The 24079-nt window shown below is 47.9% G+C and overlaps 7 protein-coding genes across 7 annotated transcripts; 4 read left to right on the top strand and 3 right to left on the bottom strand.

The window, feature by feature from the left end:
- Nucleotides 1–541: 541 nt before the first annotated feature.
- Nucleotides 542–943, top strand: N7481_006759 (uncharacterized protein; the record flags this gene model as incomplete). The annotated part of the gene is made up of 2 exons (XM_057265978.1): nucleotides 542–757; nucleotides 806–943. The coding sequence occupies 2 exons, from the start codon at nucleotides 542–544 to the stop codon at nucleotides 941–943; spliced, it is 354 nt and encodes a 117-aa protein (XP_057123698.1).
- A 382-nt stretch (nucleotides 944–1325) lies between these two features.
- N7481_006760 (alternative oxidase) lies at nucleotides 1326–2265 on the bottom strand (the record flags this gene model as incomplete). Its single annotated transcript, XM_057265979.1, has 3 exons — nucleotides 1326–1806; nucleotides 1856–2149; nucleotides 2207–2265. The coding sequence occupies 3 exons, from the start codon at nucleotides 2263–2265 to the stop codon at nucleotides 1326–1328; spliced, it is 834 nt and encodes a 277-aa protein (XP_057123699.1).
- A 5670-nt stretch (nucleotides 2266–7935) lies between these two features.
- N7481_006761 (putative MFS sugar transporter) lies at nucleotides 7936–9470 on the top strand (the record flags this gene model as incomplete). The annotated part of the gene is made up of 2 exons (XM_057265980.1): nucleotides 7936–8793; nucleotides 8850–9470. 2 exons carry the CDS (start codon nucleotides 7936–7938, stop codon nucleotides 9468–9470), a joined length of 1479 nt encoding a protein of 492 aa, XP_057123700.1.
- A 1616-nt stretch (nucleotides 9471–11086) lies between these two features.
- N7481_006762 (uncharacterized protein) lies at nucleotides 11087–12741 on the top strand (the record flags this gene model as incomplete). Its single annotated transcript, XM_057265981.1, is given in 4 exon segments — nucleotides 11087–11230; nucleotides 11242–11694; nucleotides 11759–11893; nucleotides 11995–12741. 4 exon segments carry the CDS (start codon nucleotides 11087–11089, stop codon nucleotides 12739–12741), a joined length of 1479 nt encoding a protein of 492 aa, XP_057123701.1.
- A 236-nt stretch (nucleotides 12742–12977) lies between these two features.
- N7481_006763 (MDR family MFS transporter) lies at nucleotides 12978–14781 on the bottom strand (the record flags this gene model as incomplete). Its single annotated transcript, XM_057265982.1, has 4 exons — nucleotides 12978–13622; nucleotides 13675–14107; nucleotides 14165–14544; nucleotides 14599–14781. The coding sequence occupies 4 exons, from the start codon at nucleotides 14779–14781 to the stop codon at nucleotides 12978–12980; spliced, it is 1641 nt and encodes a 546-aa protein (XP_057123702.1).
- A 4907-nt stretch (nucleotides 14782–19688) lies between these two features.
- N7481_006764 (uncharacterized protein) lies at nucleotides 19689–21420 on the top strand (the record flags this gene model as incomplete). Its single annotated transcript, XM_057265983.1, has 2 exons — nucleotides 19689–21064; nucleotides 21117–21420. 2 exons carry the CDS (start codon nucleotides 19689–19691, stop codon nucleotides 21418–21420), a joined length of 1680 nt encoding a protein of 559 aa, XP_057123703.1.
- Nucleotides 21421–22060: 640 nt separating this feature from the next.
- Nucleotides 22061–23882, bottom strand: N7481_006765 (sugar porter family MFS transporter; the record flags this gene model as incomplete). Its single annotated transcript, XM_057265984.1, has 6 exons — nucleotides 22061–22444; nucleotides 22503–22793; nucleotides 22844–23557; nucleotides 23618–23693; nucleotides 23746–23797; nucleotides 23858–23882. 6 exons carry the CDS (start codon nucleotides 23880–23882, stop codon nucleotides 22061–22063), a joined length of 1542 nt encoding a protein of 513 aa, XP_057123704.1.
- Nucleotides 23883–24079: the final 197 nt, after the last annotated feature.

The following is a 24079-nucleotide window of genomic DNA, read 5'->3' on the forward strand; positions in this document are numbered from 1 at the left end:
GATTGAATTGCAATTGGAAAATGCGAGCTCGAAATATGACATTATCCCATGCTTACACAAACCGGGGAGTCATGGAAAGTGGTGATGGGGTGAGAGAGGGAGAGGAAGAGGGGGGAGGGAAGCCATCTAGAGCGCGGCATGGTGGCCGTGGTGCCTGAGGCATCTGGGTCTGAACAGCTTTGATGGTGTAACTTAAAAATACCAAATCTCACTAGAATGTTACTGCATGTTAGTAGATACTGCTGTAGAAATAGTAATATTGTTTTCACTAGTAAGTTAAAGTACCCCACAAAGCAAAATAACATGTGCAATAAAGCAGCAAATAAAAGAAAGACTCATGGTGCTGCCCAGGTGGGTTTCATCTTGTTCCCCGTTCGATTCACTTCAAGACATTCTCAGCTCCCTCCAGGACCAAATCAACACCATTTTCCGAGAGAAGGGAGTGATAGCCAATATTATCCAGCAGGCCAATATCGTCGATCATAAAATCAACGTTACTCATCGAGAGCTGCAGTCAAAAGTCAACCTGCTCCAACTCAATATGGACGCCGTTTACCGCAAGCAGAAATCCCTGACTGAACTACTCCAGGAATCCACTCATTCTCTCGCCGAGGCCCAATGCACAAGGCCGTTACTTCCGGATCCCGAGAAGCTCACTGGCACAAGTGTCAAATTTGATAGGTGGGTCGCTGCTATACGGGCCAAACTAGAACTTGATGCTGAGGCAATCGGGGATGCCCAAGCACCGTTCTACTATGTCTATTTGAACCTGGATAGCCGCATCCAAGGGGTAGTGATCCCTTAGGTTGAGTATGATCAAACATCCGGCAACGACGACTACAATGCCATCATCGATCAGCTTGCCGGTGTTTTCGAAACCTCGAACAACGTTCAAGAAGCGGAAAATGGCCTTTCTGATCTCAAGCTAAAGGGAGAGCTCTAGCCTTTACTACGCAAACGCTAAGTTTACTGGCAACGACAATATGTATGGCAATACTGGTGATCGGATGGAGATCGGTGTTATGGGGGATGAAATATGATAGGCACGGAGACATTACCTTTTTGTGTGAAGGGGTGACGTGAAGAACCACGTGCTTTGATACCCAGGAATCTAATCAACCGTTTGTATCAATTCGCCGTATTCCAGATTCTACTTCTTTTCTTCCTTCTCCATGCGTCCGGTTTTAATCGTACCTGGGCGCATGACAGAGCTCCTCCTAGCAGCCAATTTGAATATACGAAAGAAAATTATTAATTCTATTTTGAGCATTCTAATTAGTCCAACAAATAGCAGCCAAAACCTTCTATCCCTATGTCTCCATCGCTCAATCCTTCACTCGACCATTTTGCTGGAGCCGCGGCAAACCGATCTCAATCTTGGGTTTGGCCGCGAAGGGATTTGGATCGGTTTGGTTCAAGTTACCAAGTGCATGGTTGACATCACGATGGTTTGCCTCATCGGCTCGAACATAAAGCAGCAGCGACCGCATGCAACGATCATTCTCCGGCATTTGCCAATACTTGATTGCCATCTCTGGAGCCTCGAGTTTCTCCCACAGAGGAAGATGTCCGTCGTCGAAATCTTTGATGGCCTTCGAGTAAGTTATGACGGCCTCTTCCTCGAGATATCCCACAAATCGGTGACAGATCTGTGGTGAAATCAGGTAGGCGAGGGAGAAACCACTGAAGAATACCCATTGGGCACCGAGGACCATACAACGCATCGTCCACGTAGGCTCGGCTAATTTGAGGAACGTGAGAAGATGCATTCGCTCATTGTAGGCTTCCTCGAGGAGTGTTTCGATCCTGCAGTCTCTTAGAAGAGGGTTTGCTTAGAGAGGGGAGCTTTTCTTACCAGCCATGGTCCCGCCTCATCATCCGGATCGACTTGAGATGGCGGAGCATGCCTGCTACCATCCCCGGAACACCCGCCACGCTCTCCAGGAAAATGAATCTTGTGAGCCACTTTTGTTCTGTCATCGTACGAGACTTCGGGACGGACATGCTGATTGGCGAATATGTTCCATAGCCAGTGACAAAGTCCATGCCCCAGCGAAGGACCTTGACAGTACTCAGGGCAACCCTATCTTGCCAGATAGAGGCCTTGCGATGGGCGGTTTGAACATCGAGGATTTGTTTCTTTGTGTATCTGCGACAAGATGATGAATTAGAATAGGGGATGATCACGGAAATATTGTGGACTAACATTGGATGCGTCCATGAGGACTTCTGAGCGAGATGTGTCGAAGTAGAGTGTTGCCGCATCGCCAGGGCGAGAAATGAAGGTATGACCGGGGTTTTACATCTCAATGGATGATTGCGTTGAGCTCGTACTGAGAGAACTAGCGGTCGCATAGTTTGGCCCATGTTAAAATATTGTAGTATTTGGTGTTTTTTCTGGCAAGGACCCGCGGGCGTGTCAGGGAAATTGATTGAAAATGAAGCCGATCGAGACTTCAGCAGGGCTTTCTTATTTAATTGAGAGATTTCAACAATGCGATCAGAAAGAGTGATTCTTATACCACAAAAGTGCTGCCTCCTACAACGCAGAATGTAGACTGTTCCTCGATGATGTGTCATAGTATTATTGAGAATGGCTGTTCTATGATGTGCACTGTAGTTCCCGTAATCGCCGCAACAAAACAATGGGGTGCGATAATTGCGCGTTTCCTGGAACTTTAATCCCCCGATTTGATCCGAAATATGAGTAAGATGCACAGCAGATATAGACGAAACTTATCTAGAATTCGAGGGCCCAGGTCGGGAGATCGGTGTTGTTCAGAAGTGAAAGCCGAGGTTTAAATGGCGACTTTCGTTGGATTATTTTGCGGGATAGTTGATTGAGTCATACAACCAAAATACTAGAATTCCCCTACCCCGGGAGCAAAATATTCATAAGTCTAACTGAATATTGTAGCACATATAAAATATGTGTACATAGATTGCAAATTTGGACGAGATCAAGTTGTGGGCTATATAAATCTGGAATAATGCCCACCTCTTCTGGTAATTGGCAGGCAGCTTAAATTCGGGCGTCACCTAGGCATATGACTTCCCACACGCCGGTCGGTTCGTTTGCTCACCGAGGGCTCCTGTGGCTGCCAGGTTGAGGCCATTCTGCATCGGGGGATCTCGGAGTACTATGAGAGTAAACCCATCGCGGCCTATTGTCCGTCCCTGTTTTATGATCCGGGTTGACAGACTTGAGAATGGCCTCGCGAAGCCCACGACTAGAAGAATACACCGTGGTAGAACCTTCGCATACAAAATATTGAGAGAGAATAGTGTAGGGTGAGAAACGTGTATCAGTGGCCATTTGGGCCATTGATCTTCGAAGTTGGGAGAGCCGATGCTTTTTCTTCCTGCCCTGTCATCTTGACAATGTCAACGATGTGTTTTCAGGCAAACAGCCACTCGGGAGGCTTCTATCGGAAGACACCGGGAAATTCATCAGATAAAAGAGACAGTCAGCGGCATAGAAAGGTGAAATTGAGCAGGCCAAGGCTTTACCAAAGCATTAGACGAAAGAAGAAGTAAATTAACGGTAGACTTTGAATCAATATACTATTTCTCGGGTATGAAACAAGATATTAAAGTCGCTCCCTTGCAACGATGGGGGTATGAATACCTAGGTATCTCATCCTCCATAATTCGTATACGGTGACTCGGAGTTGTCAGGTAATTCGTACCTGTCGCTAGCTGGCTTCTCTTGAAGGGTATGAGGGGCTTCGAGCTCCCGTGGGGTTTGTGACGCCATCAATACCGGTGAAGATGTCTCTTCCGGTGTGGCTTTATCATTCTTGCGGCCCCGTCGTCGAAGGAAAAATACCAGCAGTCCAGCTATCGCAATAGCACCCACTGAGACCCCAACGCCCACACCTGCTTTGGCCCCAGTTGAAAGGCCCGAAGACGAATCTGACTGAGACAATGATTTCGGTGTTGGGGTTGGGGTTGAGGTTGAAGTTGAAGTTGAAGCTGAGGTTAAAGCCGAGGTTGACAGGGTCGTTGTACTAGCTGTAGAGATGGTTGTAGGAGTGACTGTAGGGGTAGCGGCGTAGATGTTGGTGGTGGGGACAATCACTTCATCTCCTGTCCCGCAGCAACTTGTTGAATTACCGCAGCACCATTTTTCGGCATTCTTCGAGCCACCGCAAGGGGTTATTTGGGAGTTTCCATGGATGTCAACGATGCTCTCACTCTGGGAATAAATTTGGTTGTTATATTTTCCCCCATTATATCCTGACAATTGTCCGAAGATCAATGGCGATCAGAAGAAGGTACTCACATCACAAACTTTTAAACAACCTGATTCAGGCCATGATGGCGTGGAGCACGTATCGCGGAAGTAGATGGAGGCACTTTGATCTACTTGGACTTCGCAAAGGCCATTAGGGAGACACAGGCCGGTCTGGCCACAGCACATACTCGCCGTATTATCCAAAGAAACACATTTTCTTCCATTATCGGGAGACTGAGTGCCGTTGGGTGAGAAGCAGCCATAGCCCGCACCCACTGACGCGAGCGATAATAGATACAAGATTATGAAAAGAGAATGTGGTGGCTGCATCTTGCCGTGACGATGCATTGTCAATTTGTGATACCCAGGCGCAGGCGCAGACGCTGACGCTCATCGAAGGGGTTGAAAGTGGTTGGGGATTCACTGGAGAAGTACTACCCCCTACAGTGCCAGATGGGGGCCAAATTCATTCTTCGCTGATTGGCGCTGTGTTGTGCTTGAGGTTAGGAAGTTTGCAGAAACGGGTCATTTCGACAAACACAGCCGGCACCAATTTCAAAAGACCGAACACCGCGACATCCCCAGACTGTGTATACCCGTGTATGATAGTCAGGGAAGCCAAGAAAGCCGATTCCAATGTGTTCAGAGTCGGAATTCTTCTCATCTGAGACTCACCATCGGGCTTGTTTGAGATTTCAGGCAAGGTACCAGATTGCCTGGGGATGGGGTCGAGTGTTGTGCTCCCCTTTTCTCCGAGGCTAGTTCTAACATCCATTGCAGCGCCAGCGATATGTGTAATGCTATTTCCAGTTAGCTGGTCTCCACTATATAATACATCATTTCACTAGGAAGTACTCCGTACTCCGTGCATACAGGCAATGTTGATAGTACCGGTCTTGGCGCGGGTTCATGCAGGCCATGGTTTGTGTCCAGTTCAGCGTAAAATATGACTCAGGGGAAGTTGCAGTGAGATGCCTCATTCTTGCTATGATCTCGGTCGGCAGAGCAAGCTGCTAGAGTGATGAGCTAGTTAAAGAGGGAGGCGGGCAGAAAGAGAGAGCATCCAGCTTCTCGGGATATGGTGGTAATGACTCCGTACGGTACTTTGGCGATGAGGGTATGTATCGTATGAATAGCCCAATTATGTTATGGCTGATCGCACGTGGTGCCAGAGCGGCAGGAGACTCAGGCTCAAAATGTCGCAGATTGCCCAATAGCCCGGTGGCTATGTACTCCGCAATAAATTGTATGCAAAGGGCAGAAAATCGGAAGACTGGGAATGGGAAGGCTGCTCACGACACATTTGCCAACTTTGAGTGTTGGTGTTAGCTAAAACCTTGATGCCTCAGGCATTAAAATCGCCTTTCTCCATCGCGGCTCTTTCTCCCTCCTAGTCATATACTCATTCGCATGCATCACTGATTTCTCAGTTAGACTTACCATTTCTTTCAGTGGCCGCACAAATACAGCAGCGGCACTCCAAAATGCTTCTTGTACCCCGCAAACAGTAAATAATGGTTGCCTGACCACCGCCCCCAAGCGACGGGGCCAAATCAATCCATAAATGTCCAAGTCAGCCGCAAACCTTCTATGATCATTTCCGCGCTGAAGAATTTCAGCCTCATCCATTTCTGGGAACCTGAGCATATTTCAATCCATAGTTCGTTCATCCAGGTGCTTTGAAAGATCCATGTCTCGGTTTCTGATTATTCCACTCAAGCTTCGAGAGCTTATCATCGAACACGTGCTCTATTCCCCGGCCAGCCCGCGCTCAACTCTTCTCAAATTGAATGGACGTGAGTACTATGATCTCAATTATCCGGCATGTGTTTTCAGAGGGACCAGAGTAGACTATACACAGCATGACGTGTCCAGCTCCCCACGATATCTTTCTCTTTTCCTGATCAACCATCAACTGTCGACAGAGACTCGGGCAATCCTTGAACGCAGAAATCTCGAGTACGTTGTTGACATGCCGTCAAGAACGAGCTGGACCTTTTTTTGACTTGGCAGTCCGTGCCATGTCTTGGGACCCATATCTCGACCCTCCATACAAACGTGCGACTTTTTGGCCCCATAATTGACAGTCGCACGATCCGTGGTCAGCTTTGTTGCGGTGGCCGGACGGGATTTCACTGGTCCTTCCTTGCGGCACTGGAAAGATTTCTTCGTTACGGCGCCGTCAGGGAAAAGCTGCACCAACAGGGGAGGGGACCCTCCGGGATGTGGGATTGTAAAGCCTTGGAGAAATTTGAGGACCGGAGCATGCTCATTGATACGCTCGTGATGGACTTTCGGTCAGCAGACCTGGAACTTACCTTCCCGCCTGATAATGCCACATTTAGATATTGGATGCACCGTCACGTGGGCGTTGATCGATCTTCCAGACACTCGGATGAGATCTCAAAGACATTGTCATCATACAAGCCGTGCCCGGAGTGGCTCTGTGAATACCTTCACTAGTGGATAAATGATCTACTCAGCATGGGCTGTCATTTCTCATCTTTCGGGATGCTTCTATATGACCATATCGGAACTATCAAGATGCTCGTTGATGGACGGCTGCGATTTGAAATCGACCTTACCAGTCACCTAGCTGGCCTCCGTTTCACCGGTGCAGATAGGATGATGGGCCATCTAAAGTCCGAGGACAAGGAAACAGAATTTGGGAAATGGAAAAGGGGAACCTTGCTTAGAAGGGAGACTCGAGATTTCCCTGTGATACGGCCATCAGAGGATGAGTGAATGCTTGAACTCAGCCATTGAGAGCCAGTCTGTCAAAGCCAGGTATGGAATGCTTCCCGGGTGGAGAAAGTACCTTCGACACTCTTTAGTGATATCGGGTCACTGGATAAGACGGTTACTGCTAGTGATGGTGCTGAAGATGGGCTTCGCATTTCTAGATAAAATACACAATGCTTTCCAGTGTATTACTACTAGTTCATTATGACTTACCTGTTTTAAGTTGTTCAGAAGTTTCGCACTCTGAAACCCCCCTGGCCAGCATCCTGGAATCACATGCGCCATATTGATGAAATTTTTATCATATTCCAAAGAAATGTCAGGTCGGAGTATTATGTTAACCCATACATCCAAGATGCATGGACCCTTCTCAATAAGCTAGAGATAAAGACAGCATGGATGGTGGTTGGTCCAAGGCATAACAACAACCGACGATGCATATTTTTCGTTCGGTGTACATGCAGCACTATGTATGTACTTTCAATGTTGGCATACTGCGACCGTACTAAATATACAGTGCTCGAACTTGAGGCTTATCTCCTACTCAACCTGAGAGCCGGGACAACTCAGGATATAATAGTGCTTATTAATGTGATTGGCGTCATAAGAATTATCCCCTTCGAAAGGATCCAGAATCTCACCTGCGGTAAATCCTTCCTGTTTCGTTATCTTTGGGTCCTCCACTTTGCTGCGGGTTGGGTGGAGCTGTGGACAACATCTATCAGCCCGTGGGGTGTGGGATGGAGGGGAAAATGATTAGGCGATGAAAAATTGTTCAAGCCCACCACATTCACTTTTTTCTTCTTTCGTTCTATTTCACTTAGAGACCTTCATTCTCAAATCTCGTATCCGATTTGCGTTTCTGGCCCTCTCATATGGTTTTCACGACTTAATTCACAGGAACGCGACTTGAAAAACATTTTTCAAAAGGCTTGGCACCTCTCGCAGCCCTGAAAATGGGGGCTCTCCCTTACTTGCAAAAGCCGCCTCCATATATCCTGGCGTGCATGCTCTCTTCTGCCAATGGACTTCTTTTCGGCATGGACACTGGTGTGATCGGCCCAGTGACTGATATGAAATATTTCAAGTCTCAGTTCGGAGGTAGTCAAAATGCGACAATTCACGGTCTTATCGTCTCGTCCATTCTGATTCCCGCGGCTCTGTCGTCCTTTTTCGCCGGGTATGTTGCCGATAAATTCGGTCGCCCTAAAGGCATCAGCATTGGTGTTTTCATCTTTGGCGTCGGTGCAGCCATCGAAGCTGCGGCCACATCGCTGGGGATGTTTATAGGTGGCCGTGTGATTGAGGGACTAGGAGAGGGACTGTTTCTTGGTAACTTGGTTGTCTACATTTGCGAGATCTCACCAACTAGCACGAGGGGCCCATTGACGACCGGCCCGCAGTTGCTTATTACTTTGGGCCTTGTTGTGGGATATTTCACTTGTTATGGAACATCAAATATCGCATCTTCGCTCTCATGGAGAACTCCGTGGATCATCCTTGCATCTCTGTCTATGATTCTATCGGCCTGTTCTCTCATGTTTCTCCCGCCATCTCCTCGATGGCTAACTCTTCATGGTCATCAGGATGAAGCAGATGCGGTGTGGGACATGCTTGGTGTTTCTCATGCGGAGCGTGAGAAGGTCGAACTTCAAGTTGCAGTCGAAGAAGTTCCGGCTGGTAACGATGAACCGGAAAACAAGAAAACTCACAAATTATTCGAAATCTTCCAGAAAGATGTCCGGGGTCGCACTGCTCTTGCAGTATTCCTAATGGGTGTTCAGCAGCTCAGCGGTATTGATGGCGTCTTATATGTAGGTTGAAAGGCTTCGTCTGTCTACTATTGCATTCATACTGACTTCAAGTTTAGTACGCCCCTCTCCTCTTCCAGCAGGCTGGTCTTGAATCTTCCGAAGCAAGCTTTCTTGCGTCTGGTGTCTCGGCGCTGGTCATTTTCGCCGTCACTATTCCTGGTTTGATCTACTGTGACAAATGGGGACGACGACACAGTATCATCTATGGTGGTTTTGGACTTGCTCTCATCATGTTTCTAATTGGTGGTCTATATGCCGGGAACGCTGTCCATGCCACCTTTGGCGCAGGTCGCTGGGTCGTTATTGTCTGCATCTACATCTTCGCAGTCATATATTCCTTGACTTGGGCAGTTTCGGTCAAGGTCTACAGTGCTGAGATACAGCCTCAGCGAACTCGTGCATCTGCTACAACACTGGCTCATTCAAGTAACTGGATATTCAACTTTTTGGTCGCATTGGTCACTCCTGTTCTACTATCCAAGAGTAATTGCGGTGCCTACTTCTTGTTTGGAGGATGCTCCGTCATTGGCGCTGCTGTGGCTGCCATATTTATGATTGAAACTAAGGGACGGTCCTTCAATGAGATCGAGGAGGATTTCGAACACCGAGCACGATCACCAGGTGGGAATGGTATCTTCAGTGCCCTCCGACGTAAAAGCGAAAAGCAGGATCTGTGAGTCGAAGGGGGGGGGGGGCTTGAATTGCCATTCCATGTACATTTACGATTGGAAACGAATAGATGACCATTGGATAGAACTCAGAAAAATTGCTGGGATAGATAGATTATAGATTGAAATTAATTGAGACAGGCTCTGCCTTGTTATTCAATAATATCAGTGCCTAGTATACACATGCTCCTCTCTTGTGCCGTTGGCTTAGTTCCCAGTGTTTTGTTTCCATTCGACTTGAATGCCGAATGAGCAAAGAGAATTGTGTAAATAAGCTTACCGGTGATAACGAAGTAAAATTGATATAAAGAAATATGTATCGCAATGATAATACAAAATTAGCCCTTGGTGCGGCCAAAGAATGGCCTTGCAGAACCTTAGAAGATCAAAATAAACATCACACGCTTCCTAGCTCCTCCATAATGCAAAAGCTAAACGCAGCGCGCACTCGGGTCCTTAGTATCATTTATGCTCCTAGAACCTCACCTAATATTTCCCCGGCTGCTTCGGTCATCCCTTTGTTAAGGTTTATCGCCGTAATTCCAGAGAGGAACACCAATTCAATGAAGTATGGGTCGCCTTGAATGACGTCCAGTGTCTTTTCGCCTGATTTTCCCTTGCTAAAGGTAGCAACCCGCCTGTCGGAACCATCCCGTAGTTCCATCTTATTTAAAGAAAACATGTCTGGCTTCCATTTCATATGACCCATCGTTGGGTGGTCGAATTTGCATTCTCCAGATCCCAATTGGCTCAGGCGCATCTCTAGAGGCTGACCACGAAGCGTTAAGTGGCATGTAGAATGTAATAATTTCGGAAATTTTCCATCTCCGATTATGTCAAAAGGGCCGGCTCCCCAGCCTGAAAAAACCACGACATTGGGTTTTGTATCCTTAGATGCTGCGATTGAAAATACCGGGGGTGCTTCGATAGGATATCCTGCCGGGTGGACTAAAGTCCTGCTTGGGTCCCACTGAGCGGGTCGAATGATAAAAGAAATGAAGCTTGCCATGACAGTAGAGAAATTAGTAGAAGAAGGTCAATGCATTGTATGTGTGAGTGCAAAATAATGGTTGCACCTGCTAAGCTTATAGCTTTTGAATCCTACCGGAAAGTTCTTTATCTGACATGAAGATGCCTCATTTGGGAAACGATCGTCACATGTGTGACTGCGCCAGGCTTGGCTTTATTTCTAGAGCCTGAAAACTGAGGCTTGAATTTTCCCAAATGAGAAGCATGCTGCGCCGGGTGGGGGTGGTGCATTGAAACCTGGGAATAGCTCATTGGTTGCCGCTACGAGGACCCCATTAGCGGCTTGTGATTGGGGGGGGAGGTTTGGGGCCGTTTTATCCTGCCAAGCTTCAGCTCTCCCAACTTCACCTGTCAGCCAGCTATTTTCCTTCAGCTAGACTTGGCTTCGACGTTGTCAAATCTGCCTCATAATGTCTATTCATATTTCGTCACTGTCACATTTATCTTCTTTAAGATCTCCGAGAGCGCTGTTGACGCGTCTTAAAGGATTATAGTCTGCAAAACCGCCACTGCTGATCACAATTGTTTCCTTTTCTTGCAATTATTCCGTTTCGCGTAAAACGCTGCGCCCTTGACACTGAAGATTCCAAGCAAAAATGCCTGGTGTTCCATCTAGTAAGGGGTGCGACGCCTGCCGCAAGATCAAGAAGAAGGTGACATATTATCTATCGGCTTTACTATTGGAAGCCCAAGCTGATGCACAGACCAGTGCGACGAGCTTCAGCCTTGCTCTCGATGTCGTCGGCTGCAGATAAACTGTATCGGCAGTGGCAAGCAGCGATTTAAGTTCAAGCATGCCGATTCCAAATTAGCGACTGGCCACACAACCCTCGGGAAACGTCGGGCCATTGTACCTTCAGCTAGAGCCGCAGCCAGTTTCAGAATTGCGATGCAGGTTCCCGATAACGAGCTGGCTTCCTCTCTCATTGGAACGCTTAATATAACCGATATTCGATACGGCTTGGAGTATTACGGCTACTTCTTGAAAGATATTCCGAGGCGTTTGGGAAGCAGTGCAGCCCTTGACGCCGCCGTCAAAGCACTGGTCACCGCTTACCCATATTTTCACGATAGAGACTTCCCTCCAGAAGCACTAATGTACTACGGGCGATCCCTGCGATCCCTGCGAGATACCCTGGATGATCCAACTGAAGCTCGATCGGTCAATACGCTCTGTGCGGTTTACCTCATCACTATCTGCCAGGTATATGGAAACCCAAGATCGTTTATCTCTCCTGGGGCATGATCAATGCTAACTTAACTTACAGAGCTGGCTTGGAAAATATGATGATCAACTGGCTAGCCATGGGGAAGCCATCGCTCATCTATTGAAGATGTCAGATTTCACTCAAATCAAAACCAATTTTGAGCGAGACATCATTATCACTTTGACTGTACCTGTGGTATGTAGAAATACGAGTGTTTGGAGAATATTATACATGATATTACTTCATTTTTTTTAATGTTGATGTGGCAAAGCTGGTACTATGGCTAATTAATACAGATAATTGAGGCTATTGTCAATCCACGAATCAAGATGGAGCCGAAGTTCTTTCAACTAGTTTCCAACCTTAACGACAGCGCACCGGTATCACCCCAACGCAATGAAATACCCAGGTCTTCTACGAAACTTCCCACCATCGCTAAATTCCCGGAATGGATCCGAAATCTCACCCCGGGCGACCTTCCTGAGATTGCAGCGGCATATCTGCGGATTCGAAACGACTCCCAAAGGATGCGCGAATACCTAGATAACTGGCCCGCCACAGGCTATACAGTCACGTCGTCATTTGTAGTGATGCAGCGCTCGCGGTATCAAGCAGGATACGCCACCTTGATTACCTTGGGTCTTATGTTAAATACGCTCCTCCGTGTATTCCATTCGGACAATCCCGTGTTATCTGCTGAAGCGTCTTTCTTCTGTGATGAGATTGTCCTAGAGGCTGAGCTTGCCTCTTGTTATCGACCGCTTGGTGCTGCTTATATCGCATTGTGTCTCGTCGTTGCTTGGGCTGCAGCCGAGGACTCGCATCAGTTGGATCGCATTGACTCCATTTTAGCAGACTACCAGTCTGATTTCAAAGAAATTAGCTGGAAAGATCGAGCTATATGGCTGAGGAAACAGTTTCGCAGGTATCTAAACATGGCGGGAGCTGAAACGACTGATCTCGGCCCTCCAGACAGCCCTCGAAAGCTTGCAGCCAATGTTCCTGACAGTAGCTCAAGCCCAGAGACATGTTGCGTTATGTAACGACTTGATATAATGTTTGATTTCAAGTTGCAAACCAGGGGGTTGCATCGCACGTGTACTCTTAATAATGTACCAGAGTGCCATTTCACAAAAAGATAAAACACGGTGTTTGAAGTTCATCGATTGTAATTATGAGGGTGATAATTATTCACAATAAAGATAGCTGATGTTTGAAGAAGCTGGTCAAGTCTCAACACCAATCCTGTTTCGCAAGGCTGTTAGATTGAACGATCGTTTCAGTCTTGAGACTTATTTGGCTGCCGTTTCATGGATTTCCATTCTACCAACAATGCTCCGAAGAATGATAAGCCTGCTGTGGCTACACAAACATAAAATGTCTCTGTCACGGCGAGATTGTACGCGTAGAGAACGGAAGGAAGAGCCTCCTTGGGGAGCCGATGTGACAAATTTGCTGCTCCTGATCGGATGACGGAAGTGGGGTTGACCATGGGGGCATTTTCAATGAGACTTGCCACTAGCCGATTCTGAAAAACATTTTGAGCAATTGAGATAAACACTGCACCGCTCAGGCTTTGCGAGAAAGTAATGATCGCAATCCCAATGGGTATGTCATGCAATGGCAAAACCGTCTGCAAAGCATTAATGCATTGTTGGAATCCTACTCCAGCTCCGATCCCTATGATAATCTGGTAACCAATCCATTTTTCGTGCGACGTCTGAACTTGGAATGTTGTACATAGTCCCGACCCGATCGTGAGAAGCGCGCTCCCGAGAAACATGAGAGGTGTATAATACCCGATGAGATTTACCAGCAATCCTCCGATGGCCGAACAGACTATCATCGAAACCACCATTGGGAGATTGTTGATTCCGGACTCTGAGGCTGACTCCCCTTCAATTGCTTGGAACCAAATCGGGAGCTGGGTGCGTTAGGCTTTTGTTCAAATACAGGCTGTCGGCACGATAACTCACATAGTACCCAAATACAAAGAAAGAGCCTCCTAAGAACAAGGCGTGGATGACAGCGCCAAGAACATTGCGATCTTTCAGCAGACGAGGGGGAATCGTGGCTTCTTCTTGCTTCCAGAATTGAATCACACACCATACGGAGCCAAATACCCCGAAAATCACAAAGAGAACAATGATTCGGGGATCTGCCCATTCGTACTTCGTTCCTCCCCATTGCATGGCGAGCAAAATCGATATGATAGCCGGTATGAAAACAAGAATCCCCCACGGGTCCATTCTTTTGACTTTGTTCATTTTCCCAGGCTCAAGTTTTGTTCGGGTGCTACTTGAGTCTTTGAAAAACAGTATGATGAATATTCCCGTGAGGACCCCCAAAGGGAGATTGATATAGAAGCACCATCGCCAACTGACCCTGTCAGTAAGTAGTCCGCCAAGCCTGTCGAGGTGTTAGTTAACAGAAATCAAATAAGTTTTAACTTGATGATTTTCTCACAATGGACCAGTTACGGTCGCGATACCGCTGGTGCTGCCGATAATTCCAAAATATAGAGCACGGCGATGTAAAGGCAGGGTATTGGCGAGGACAAGAAGAGCACCCGGAGAAAGTCCACCTGATCCGATTCCCGCAATAGCTCTCCCCAGGATCAGCCCTTTCGATGTCGGTGTCACTGCACATATCAAAGACCCAAACTCAAACAATCCAAGAGCGATGATATATGTCCATTTCGTAGAATAGTAGGTGTATATCTTGCCGAAAGGGAGAGTTACCGCACAAGTTGTCAACAGATAGGCACTCGCATACCAGGCAAGGTCCTCGAGAGAATTAAACTCTTCTGTGATTTTGGGGATCGCGGTCGACAGGATTGTATTGTCCTATATCCGTTATCTATCAGCTTCCGTAATTAGTGTAACCTGGGGCAAGCTTACCAGGGCGATGCAAAATGATTGAAAGCATAAACCTAGGATAATAGGCGCCAGCTTGGCAGGTGATGGGTATTCCACTTTCTGGTCATCAAGAACATCATCACTTCCAGAATCTTTCAGCGGAATATCATCTCGAGACTCCATAAAGCCATCCTGGCAACCTTTCATTTCCGACCTGGTTGACATTAACCAGGTGCAAGATTTCCCAGTCTCCAACTAGACTGAAAACCTTTCTTGTCAAGATAATCGGCACATCCGGAGGCAATCTTCGCGAAGTGTTGTGGAGAGTAGAAAGCTAAGTTTAGCCACGAACGTAGATGTCCTTTTCCATGTAGCTATAATGCAACCTTAAAATCAACTGCAACCATACGTTAACAAGGGGTCGTGTCTTGCTTGATCAACATCGTACGTGTTAAATCTCCTAAGCATTCCTTTGTTGATTGTGTGGCATGCGAAGTTTTTATGGACTACGGATCCCTCTCTAGCACGACTGGCTTCCTTTGACAGCCCATTCATATTGCTTTTGTTCATTACCGACATAATGATTATCTGAAATCTGTGATTAGCTTCTTGGGTGCATATCTCATGCTTTGTGCTGTCCAGGGCTCATCAGTTGAGGTTGGTCGTGATGCACTTTTGCCGAGAGCCATCCCTTCATTCCACCGGGTCCCTGTTCGCTAATTTCCAAGTGATTTATGTCCTCGCCTAAATTGAATCCAGATCTGTTGCGGAGATTTATTTTCAAAGTACCCCGTAAACGCAGCTCTAGCTCGCATCAAGTCATATGATGATTTTGAATAATACTTACATCATTGCCCGTGTTCCTGTAATATCGTTAACGTTGAGTTTTTCGCCCTTACAAATGTCTTACACTTATATGGTTTCCTTTTCTTCAATATCGATGAGCTGCATTGTCTTCATTTTGTTAGAACTCCGCACTCCTCAAGGACTATGAGTTACGAGGCGAAATTGACAACCGAAGAGACTTGCGGTCTTGGCTGTAATCCTCTACCGTGGAGCTCATTTCTTAGAGATTAAATTGACGAAACGACACCTCAGCTGTTTCGATATGAGGCGATCTCGACCATTGACTGTGTTACCCTGTATCTTGCAACATAACAGTAACCAAATATTGTGACCCAGCCTCGCTTGTCTACTCTATGACAATTTATTTCGCGCAAGGGAAATGAAAATACAGTTGAGCACATCGTCGCGGAGGGCAACCAGCAACCTTTCCTTAGAGAAATTATTGGGTTTTCAATCGTTCCCAATTTTCAAGACGCCCTTGTGTTGTGCGAGCATCTCGGTGAAGCTTGCCGCCGCTTTTTTGCGAAATGTGTCGCCCTATATTAAAGTTTTATCTGATCGAATCGGGTCTTACAGTTATTCCGTTAACGGCTCGCGGTACTTGTAGCCGTTGGAGTTTGTGCTACCAAAGTTCGCCAGCTTTTCTACAAGAGGAAGGGAAAGAAAGGGGCGAGCTATAAAGTTTGAATTTGAGTGCTCGGACAGAGCGATCACAAAGGGGTCCCGACGGCATGGATGAGCGTGGTGCTTTGGAATGTTGCTTGAAAATTCTGGGTCAAGGTTCCCGGATGCGCATCCCCGGGCTGGCCGATATCTTGTGATCTTGACCGACCCACCTTGGAAACCTTTGGAGGATTCCCCTGATTACTGGTAACTGCTAGGTAGTACTTATGTGTCGAAATCTGGCTTAGAATGGAGTAGGTGGCCATTAGTAGCTATTCGATGAAGATAGATGTTCACTAGTAACTATTACCGCCTGTCGGCTGCCATAACCCTACTCTTATTAGCAGTAGATACTAACTATATATCGCACCGGCCCCGGAGTACTACTAGTACTACTCTAGGGCTGTATCAGAGTCCGAAACCACCGAAATGTCACCGAAATTCCTGGATGGAACTGCTAATGAAATTTAAGAGGACATGAATCATCATCCACTATAATGATATCCTGGCGAAATAGGTCTGGCTTTGCAATCTTAGTCTACATGGATTCATAAGCGTTGGCACTGACAGACATTCAGGACTCCATCCACTATCTATCTGCTGCGGTGCCCCACTTCAGATGCCTGATCTGAACAATGCCAAGTCAAACGCGAGAGTCGAATTTTAGTAGCCCGATCCATTTTGGCGAGCAGTACGAGCAGTGTTCTAGAAACGTGATCCTTCAAGCGGTGAACTCCTGGGGCAGTCCGAAGTGGAGCGTTCTGCGCCCGCACTCCCTTGCAGAAGGCCATGCTCAACGCCACATAGCCCCGAATTTGTGGGGGCCGGCCCCATATCATATAATATTGCATCCTGACACTGCCTCTGACGAATGAATCTCGTCGAGGTATCAGGGAAAAAAAATGGTGCCGCTTTGAGGGGCCTGGCTCCAGAAGGGGGCGTGGTGCAGGCGCATAACGTCCTGTCGATCTGGGAATGACCGAGCCTCATCTTCTAGAAGAGAAGGGCTGCGAGATTAGGCTACCTGCAACCAATAAAATCTTCATCGGGGTTGGAAATGCATGCTCAGAGGCAAAATATGTACGGTACACCGCAGTAGAGCACTCTGCGACCTCACCGTCGACGCAGGGGGCAGTCTCCACCACATCCGACTTCCCGAGAAACCATGAAACACATGGATCAACGTGTGGTCTCGCGACGTCGCAAACAACACATAATAAGTAAGATCTACAGGGTGCGCATAAGGATGTGTTTCCAAAAATATCTTTGAATAAAGAATCGATCTATACATACTCCCTATCTGTGTTCACAGCCTGAGCTGTGTAGTACTATGCACCAGAGACTGTAGGATCTGCGCAACCCGGGCTTTGCAATTCTTTATATGGGGGGTGGGGGGGGGCAGATGATGCGTGTAAGGCCTTTATCAACTTGAATCAATAATATGGGTTTTATTCCTGCGAGAACGAAATGAGGCCTCCGATGAGGACAATTATGCGCAGGTAACACGCAGTCTTGAGGCTTGACCCTTGCGACACCGCACAGACCAAAGCGGCCTGGGGGTTAGTTTTCAATGATCCGCACGCCACGGCTTGACCAGTAAACCTTCGCACGGAGTCGCGATTTTTGAACTGCTGAGTGACCTCAGTGGCTGGCGGAAGGCGCCTCGGGGGTTGCCGCAGACTTTGGCCCAGAGATCAGACGACGTGGAGAATGTCTATTCTAGAATATCGCGTTAAAGAGGGGAAAGGAAATGGGAAGCATATTAGAGATTAGTCAATGGATGGCGTGCATTGAGCTAGTACGAGTACTCGTATGAGTAAAAAGCAAGTGAAACCAGCTGAGGTCGGGCGCGACGCGGGATAGGAGAAGTGGGAATTGTGTGGGATGGGACATTCCCGGAACTGCCTTCTTGAGTAAGTCGTTTTGTTCATCCCCCAGGATTCGGTCGCAACCGTAGCGGGGAGAGCGACACAGACGAAAGTGAGCCAGTGACCACTGAGGAACGTGGCGGATACATTCGGCTTGTTAGCGAATGCTAGCGCGGTATATTTTCAGGAGAACACAGGCTACGTTGCCCCAGCGGGGAGTCCTTGCCTACAAATTTGTTTCTCTTTGACGATGGGGTGGCAGTTGCAATGTATGAGCTTTCTTGGCTGAAATCTAGCCTCACCATGCTTGATGCGATGCGCCCTGACCCACGAATGGTACGATGAGGGGGCTGAACGCCACCGCCCACCAGCGGATGGAAGCAGGTTTGAGAGCCGACGGGATCCTCGGTAGCTATCCGTTGCCCTGGTTGTGAGTTCAAATTCAGAGGTTCAATCCATATCATGATCTCAGGACAGGGGTAAGTTGAACTGGGCCAAGACAAGAGGTCGAGAGAAGCCTTCTCTGGGCACGTAGGTCAGCGGGCTTGTTTTGTTGTCAAGACCACTTAAGAGATACGAAGCTCATGGAGGCGTTCTAGGCGCCAAGGCGCCATTTTGCGTTTGGGTCGTCTCGGGTTCACGACTTCATCCGGTGGGCGTAACGGAACTGAATCCGTAGACCTGCAGGGTACGGGTATTACTCTCGAGAAGCCTGGAGATTAAAGGAATTCGCTAACCTCGGGAATTATTTGATTCGTGGAGGGCGATCTGAGTACGCTGGCCCTACTACTCGTAGAAGCGGCTGGATCTCGGCTGGGCCCCTTATTTTAGTCTTGAGTAGACTGCATTCTTTGCTTAAGCTGTAGTAGTAGTAATAGTTTCAGCAGCTGGAACAAAATCACAACAATCTATATTCCTTGACAGCTGAATTTCCTACATCAAAATGACTCATGTGTCCGATTCTGGGGTGACTATTTCCCCTGGGGCTCCAAGATCGTAGACCCAGTTTTCTTTTCCTTCTTTGTCCCCAGGAGGCGTCGAGGAGGCTACCAACGGAAGAAGCTCCACTCCGCCTCATGATGCTCAAAGCTGAGAGGCCAAAATGATCGGCGGGGGCGTTGCTTCGTCTGGAGACGCGGAAGGAAAGCCTTGAACGGTGCTAACCGTACCTGGAGAACCCGGAAACCATCGCCCGCTGCCCGGCATTACGATCTCCTATTGGTGGTTCGGTCTTTCGCGTGGCCTGGAAGACGACACGAGAGATGAATCGCGATACCGGGGGCCGTTGACACGCTCGCCCGAAAGTGTCTGTGCAAACCTGGAGTTGACCTTGGGGTATGAGCCAACCATAGCCCACACTGCCGTGGAATATGGAGAATCAGTGATGGAAGTGGACCTTGTTCAGGGCGTTTTTTTCGAATGATGCCCTGCCGCTAACAGAAAAGGAACTCCTGACCAGACTAACAAAGCAATCCGAGTTCTGGGGCGCACTCACGGGCCCCGAATGGTTAGATGGAGGTGGATGTGCAGCGGGCTTTTAAAACCGACCAGGCCCCGGTCTCGTTGATCATTTCTTGTCTTTTTCTCTTGGCTGTTTGCTGTGGTCTTATTCTATAAGGAAATCTCCTTCCCTTTCCTTCTTTGCCCTTTATACCGGACTGGATCGGCTCCACAGGGGAACAGCTTTAGAACAAAGAACAAAGGAAAAGGCCCTCGCAGCTCCGAGGTGAACAACCGAGCGACTGCTACCTCAACATGCCGACCAAACGCTTTCTCGGCCTCAATGGCACCCAGCTTCAGGTCGCTATCGGCGTCCTGGCTGGTATGGATTTCCTGCTTTTCGGTTACGACCAAGGCGTGACTGGTGGCCTTCTTACCCTCGACTCTTTCAGAAAATACTTCCCAACGATTGATACTACGGCAGCGCACACTGAGGGTTGGTCATCTGCGGCTAAATCCAATCAGTCAACTCGCCAGGGTATCACCGTCGCTGCGTACAACTTGGGATGTTTCGCCGGGTCTATTCCCACTATCTGGATTGGTAACATGCTAGGTCGCCGCAAGGCTATCTTCGTCGGTTCTTTCATTATGTGCATCGGAGCTATCCTGCAATGTACTTCCTACGAACTCGCCCAGCTGGTCGTTGGTCGTCTTGTCACTGGTTTCGGAAACGGTATCAACACATCTACAGTCCCCACCTGGCAATCTGAATGCTGCAAGTCCCACCGACGAGGCCAACTGGTCATGATTGAGGGTGCTATGATTACTTGTGGTATCACTATCAGTTATTGGATTGATTTCGGTTTACTGTTCGCCGATCCCAGTGAGGTTGCATGGCGTTTCCCGCTCGCTTTCCAGATCTTCTTCGCTGCCATCATCTTGGCTTTCGTCATGTTCCTCCCCGAGTCTCCCCGTTGGCTTATATTGAAGGGTCGCGAGGACGAGGCCCGCGAGGTTTTGACGTCTTTGATGGGCGATGATACCGATGAAGTCTTCATCGACACAGAGTTTATCGCTATTAAAGCTACCGTCCTCGAGATGGCCAAGGGCTCATTCCGCGACATGTTCACTATGGGCCCCGATCGACACTTCCATCGTACTATGCTTGCCTACGTCAACCAGATGTTCCAGCAGATCTCCGGTATTAACTTGATCACCTACTATATTCCTACCATTATCGAGGAACAAATTGGTCTGAGCGGTATTAACTCGCGTCTTATTGCTGCTTGCAACGGTACTGAGTACTTTGCCGCCTCCTGGGTCGCCGTGTTCACCATTGAAAAATTCGGTCGTCGTTCACTCATGCTCTTTGGTGCTGTTGGCATGTCGGTTTCTATGGCTGTCCTGGCCATCAGCGATTCCATCTCCTCTTCGAACAAGGGTAATTCTACAGGTGTCGCTGCCGGTATTGCCCAGACGGTGTTCCTGTTTGTTTTCAACACTTTCTTCGCCATTGGTTGGCTGGGCATGACCTGGCTGTACCCCGCGGAGATTGTTCCTCTGAAGATTCGTGCTCCCGCCAATGCCCTTTCAACTTCATCCAACTGGATCTGGAATTTCATGGTCGTCATGATCACGCCAGTTGCTTTCAGTACCATTGGCTACAAGACCTATGTCATCTTCGCTGTTATGTAAGTCTTTGTATCTTGCCACGACACACCCGATATTTGCTAATTTTCCCAGTAACGCTGCAATTGTGCCTGTCGTGTACTTCTTCTTCCCGGAGACTACCATGCGTTCCCTAGAGGAGATGGATATCATTTTCCGCAAGACGACTAATGTCTTTGATGTCGTTCATGTTGCCCGTACCGAACCTCACATGTACGGCCCCAACGGTGAACTTCTTCGCACTTTGGACGATGTCGAGGATGACGCAGTTCGTCGTGCCAGTGTTCTCTCCAACCCGAACAAGAATCTTGCCCGGGCTCACCGTGAACACACCGAGAAGGATAGCGACGACAATACCGCAACTAGCGAGGAGAAATAAACCTTGTTCGATTTTATGGCGCTGTCATGGTATATAATGGAGGGCCATGGAAGAGTTGTGCTGAGAATTCTCTTGCTCTTGCGATGCGCACAAAGGAAATTGGTATGCCGTGATAATCCTCACGACTTACCATGTGCCGGGCGCGAAGGAATCCCCTTCTTTTCATATTGTACCTAATTACTTTCGAGATCAGTCTTCAATACCCGTGCCAGACTGACGTTTCATGATTAATTTGATCCCCTTGATCTTAAATCTCGAGTTGCAAATTCTGAATATCTAAGCCAGGCTTCGGTAGACTGTCGTTACTCCTTCAACAAAATTAAGCAATGGCACTAAGCGATAAAATGTCGTCGACGAATGGAACGTTCCGAATCCACCGATGAGAAAACCTACAGAGGATATTCCCGGCCCTGCATGTCTTGCATCTTTAATTCGCAGTAATGATTCGTCAATTATAGTTCTGGAAGTACTGAGTGGCAAGTGTTGAACATTGGAATGGTTCCCATCATGAGATACCATGGCTACTATCAGAATAGTATACTATGTGAACTATGATTATGTCAATGAATGTTCATTCTCATCCCTCGTTCTGTCTATAAAGGACCCTAAATGCTGATAGATAGTTCAAACGTGAAGTGATTCAGACCACCTCCTCATGGGTGGCACCTTCAGAATCCTTGCCGATCTTCTCGTTAGCTTGCTTGTGCTTTTCGACTTCTTCACTGAATCTGTTCTCGATTTGATTGGTGCGCCATGGCATAACGTTGGAGTCGAAGATCGCATCAATCTCCTCCAGTGAGCGACCGGCCGTCTCCGGATACATGAAAAAGACATGGAAAGTCATAGCAAAACAGAATACGCCAAAGATGATGTATGTTTTCCACTGGATATTGTGAAATGCCGGTGCGACAAAGTAAGCCAGTGCGAAGTTAAAGATCCAATTTGCCGAGGCAGATAGACCAACGCCCTTAGCACGGTACTTGAGTGGGAAAACTTCGGCAGCGTAGATCCATGCGACCGGCGCCTGTTGTATCTGGTTAATACACTGGAGAGATTTCGGAGGATTCAAAAGTGGTACATACCCAAGTAAAGCCGTAGATACCAGTGAAGATATATGAAAAGGCAATAACAGCCATTCCAGAGCTGCCTTTGATGGACCATGTCAGGTTGTAGTTTCCATTGACGTTGGATACCGCGTGACCCCTGCTAGCCATAACACCTGCAATTACGAAGTGAACAATCATGCAAGTCACCGCGCCAGTCAGGAGCAAAGGTCGTCGACCAACTCGATCGATGTATGGGAGCATGATGCCGGTGGTAACCAGGAAGATAACATATTGAATCGCCGAAGACCAGAGGGTAGTATTTCCAGACTACTCATGTTAGTTAAAAATATATCATAGTCGCAATCAAGCTGACTTACCATTCCAGCCATCTCAAAGATGTAGACAACATAGTACATTGCAACGTTGCCTCCTAGCAACTGCTGCCACATTTGCACACTCATTCCGCACATGGTCCGCTTCCAGATACGCGGTCCGAATAGAGCGAGGAAAGATATGTCCTTTGCTTGGTGCGCAATTCTAGCGGCCTCTTGAACTTCTTCGAACTCAACCTGCACCACTGGGTCATTCCGGTCACCATTGCCATGAATCAAAGCTAGGGTCTCAAGGGCTTCCTCCCAGCGTTCCTTGCCGGCCAGCCAGCGAGGTGATTCAGGGAAGAAGAATAGTGCGATGAAGAGAATCAGACCTGGGACGGCCTGAATGCCCCAGCAGATTCGGAAAGCAGCTGGGCCCGCCACACCTATAGAGCAACCGTATGCAATCAGGTACATGATCAAAATACCCCATTCGATCGCCCATTGTTGAATACCGACAATGCGACCACGAATCTTTGCCGGGGCTAGTTCGGATAGGTAGACACAGGTTTGTGAGGAAGTGACTCCCACGGCGAGACCACTAACGACACGACCGGCGACCAGATGTGTAACATTCTGCGCACTGCATTGTACCATAGCCCCAACAATCCAGACGAGAGAGGCGATCATTAGTGCGCCGCGACGGCCAAGGTAGTCGGATAACCAGCCGGCTCCGATAGAGCCGACGAATGAACCAGCGGACATAGAAGCAGTGATCTAGAATGTTGAGTTTAGCTTAGTACGCTGAGTTATCGTGGGAGTTGAAGGGTAACATACTCCTCCTTGAAGATTGGAATCGGGGTTCCCAAAGAATTCGGTATATGTGTCAATGCCAATCCAGGCACTCATCGAGCTGTGCTGAGTCAATAGTGTCCAACCTTGAGTGAATTGAAACATCGACATACCTCACATCGAAGCCGAAGAGTGCTCCGCCGATGGTGCCGAACGCGGCAAGAACTAATCAAAAGTTAGAACCGATCCCTGGGGTCGAATGAACGAGAAATGGATGATAAATACCGTAGATATTCGTGATTCGATACATCTTGGCAGCAAGCCTCGTAATGGGTTGATATTTCGAACTTCCATGCGGCCAAGGGTAGCTTTATAAGTCAACACCATCCGTTCCACCGGTCAATGCACAGTTCGGGAAGGGCTTGGAAAGCAACTCTAGCGACGCCAACAAGCGGTTGTGGCGGAATAGGCGTCGCACCACTCCTGAGCCGGGACATGGCCCATCAT

This window comes from Penicillium waksmanii (genome assembly GCF_028829765.1).
Source record: "Penicillium waksmanii strain IBT 27052 chromosome Unknown utg000005l:1.0-5232799.0:1.0-5237142.0, whole genome shotgun sequence".
In the NCBI taxonomy this organism is placed as follows: Eukaryota; Fungi; Ascomycota; class Eurotiomycetes; order Eurotiales; family Aspergillaceae; genus Penicillium; species Penicillium waksmanii.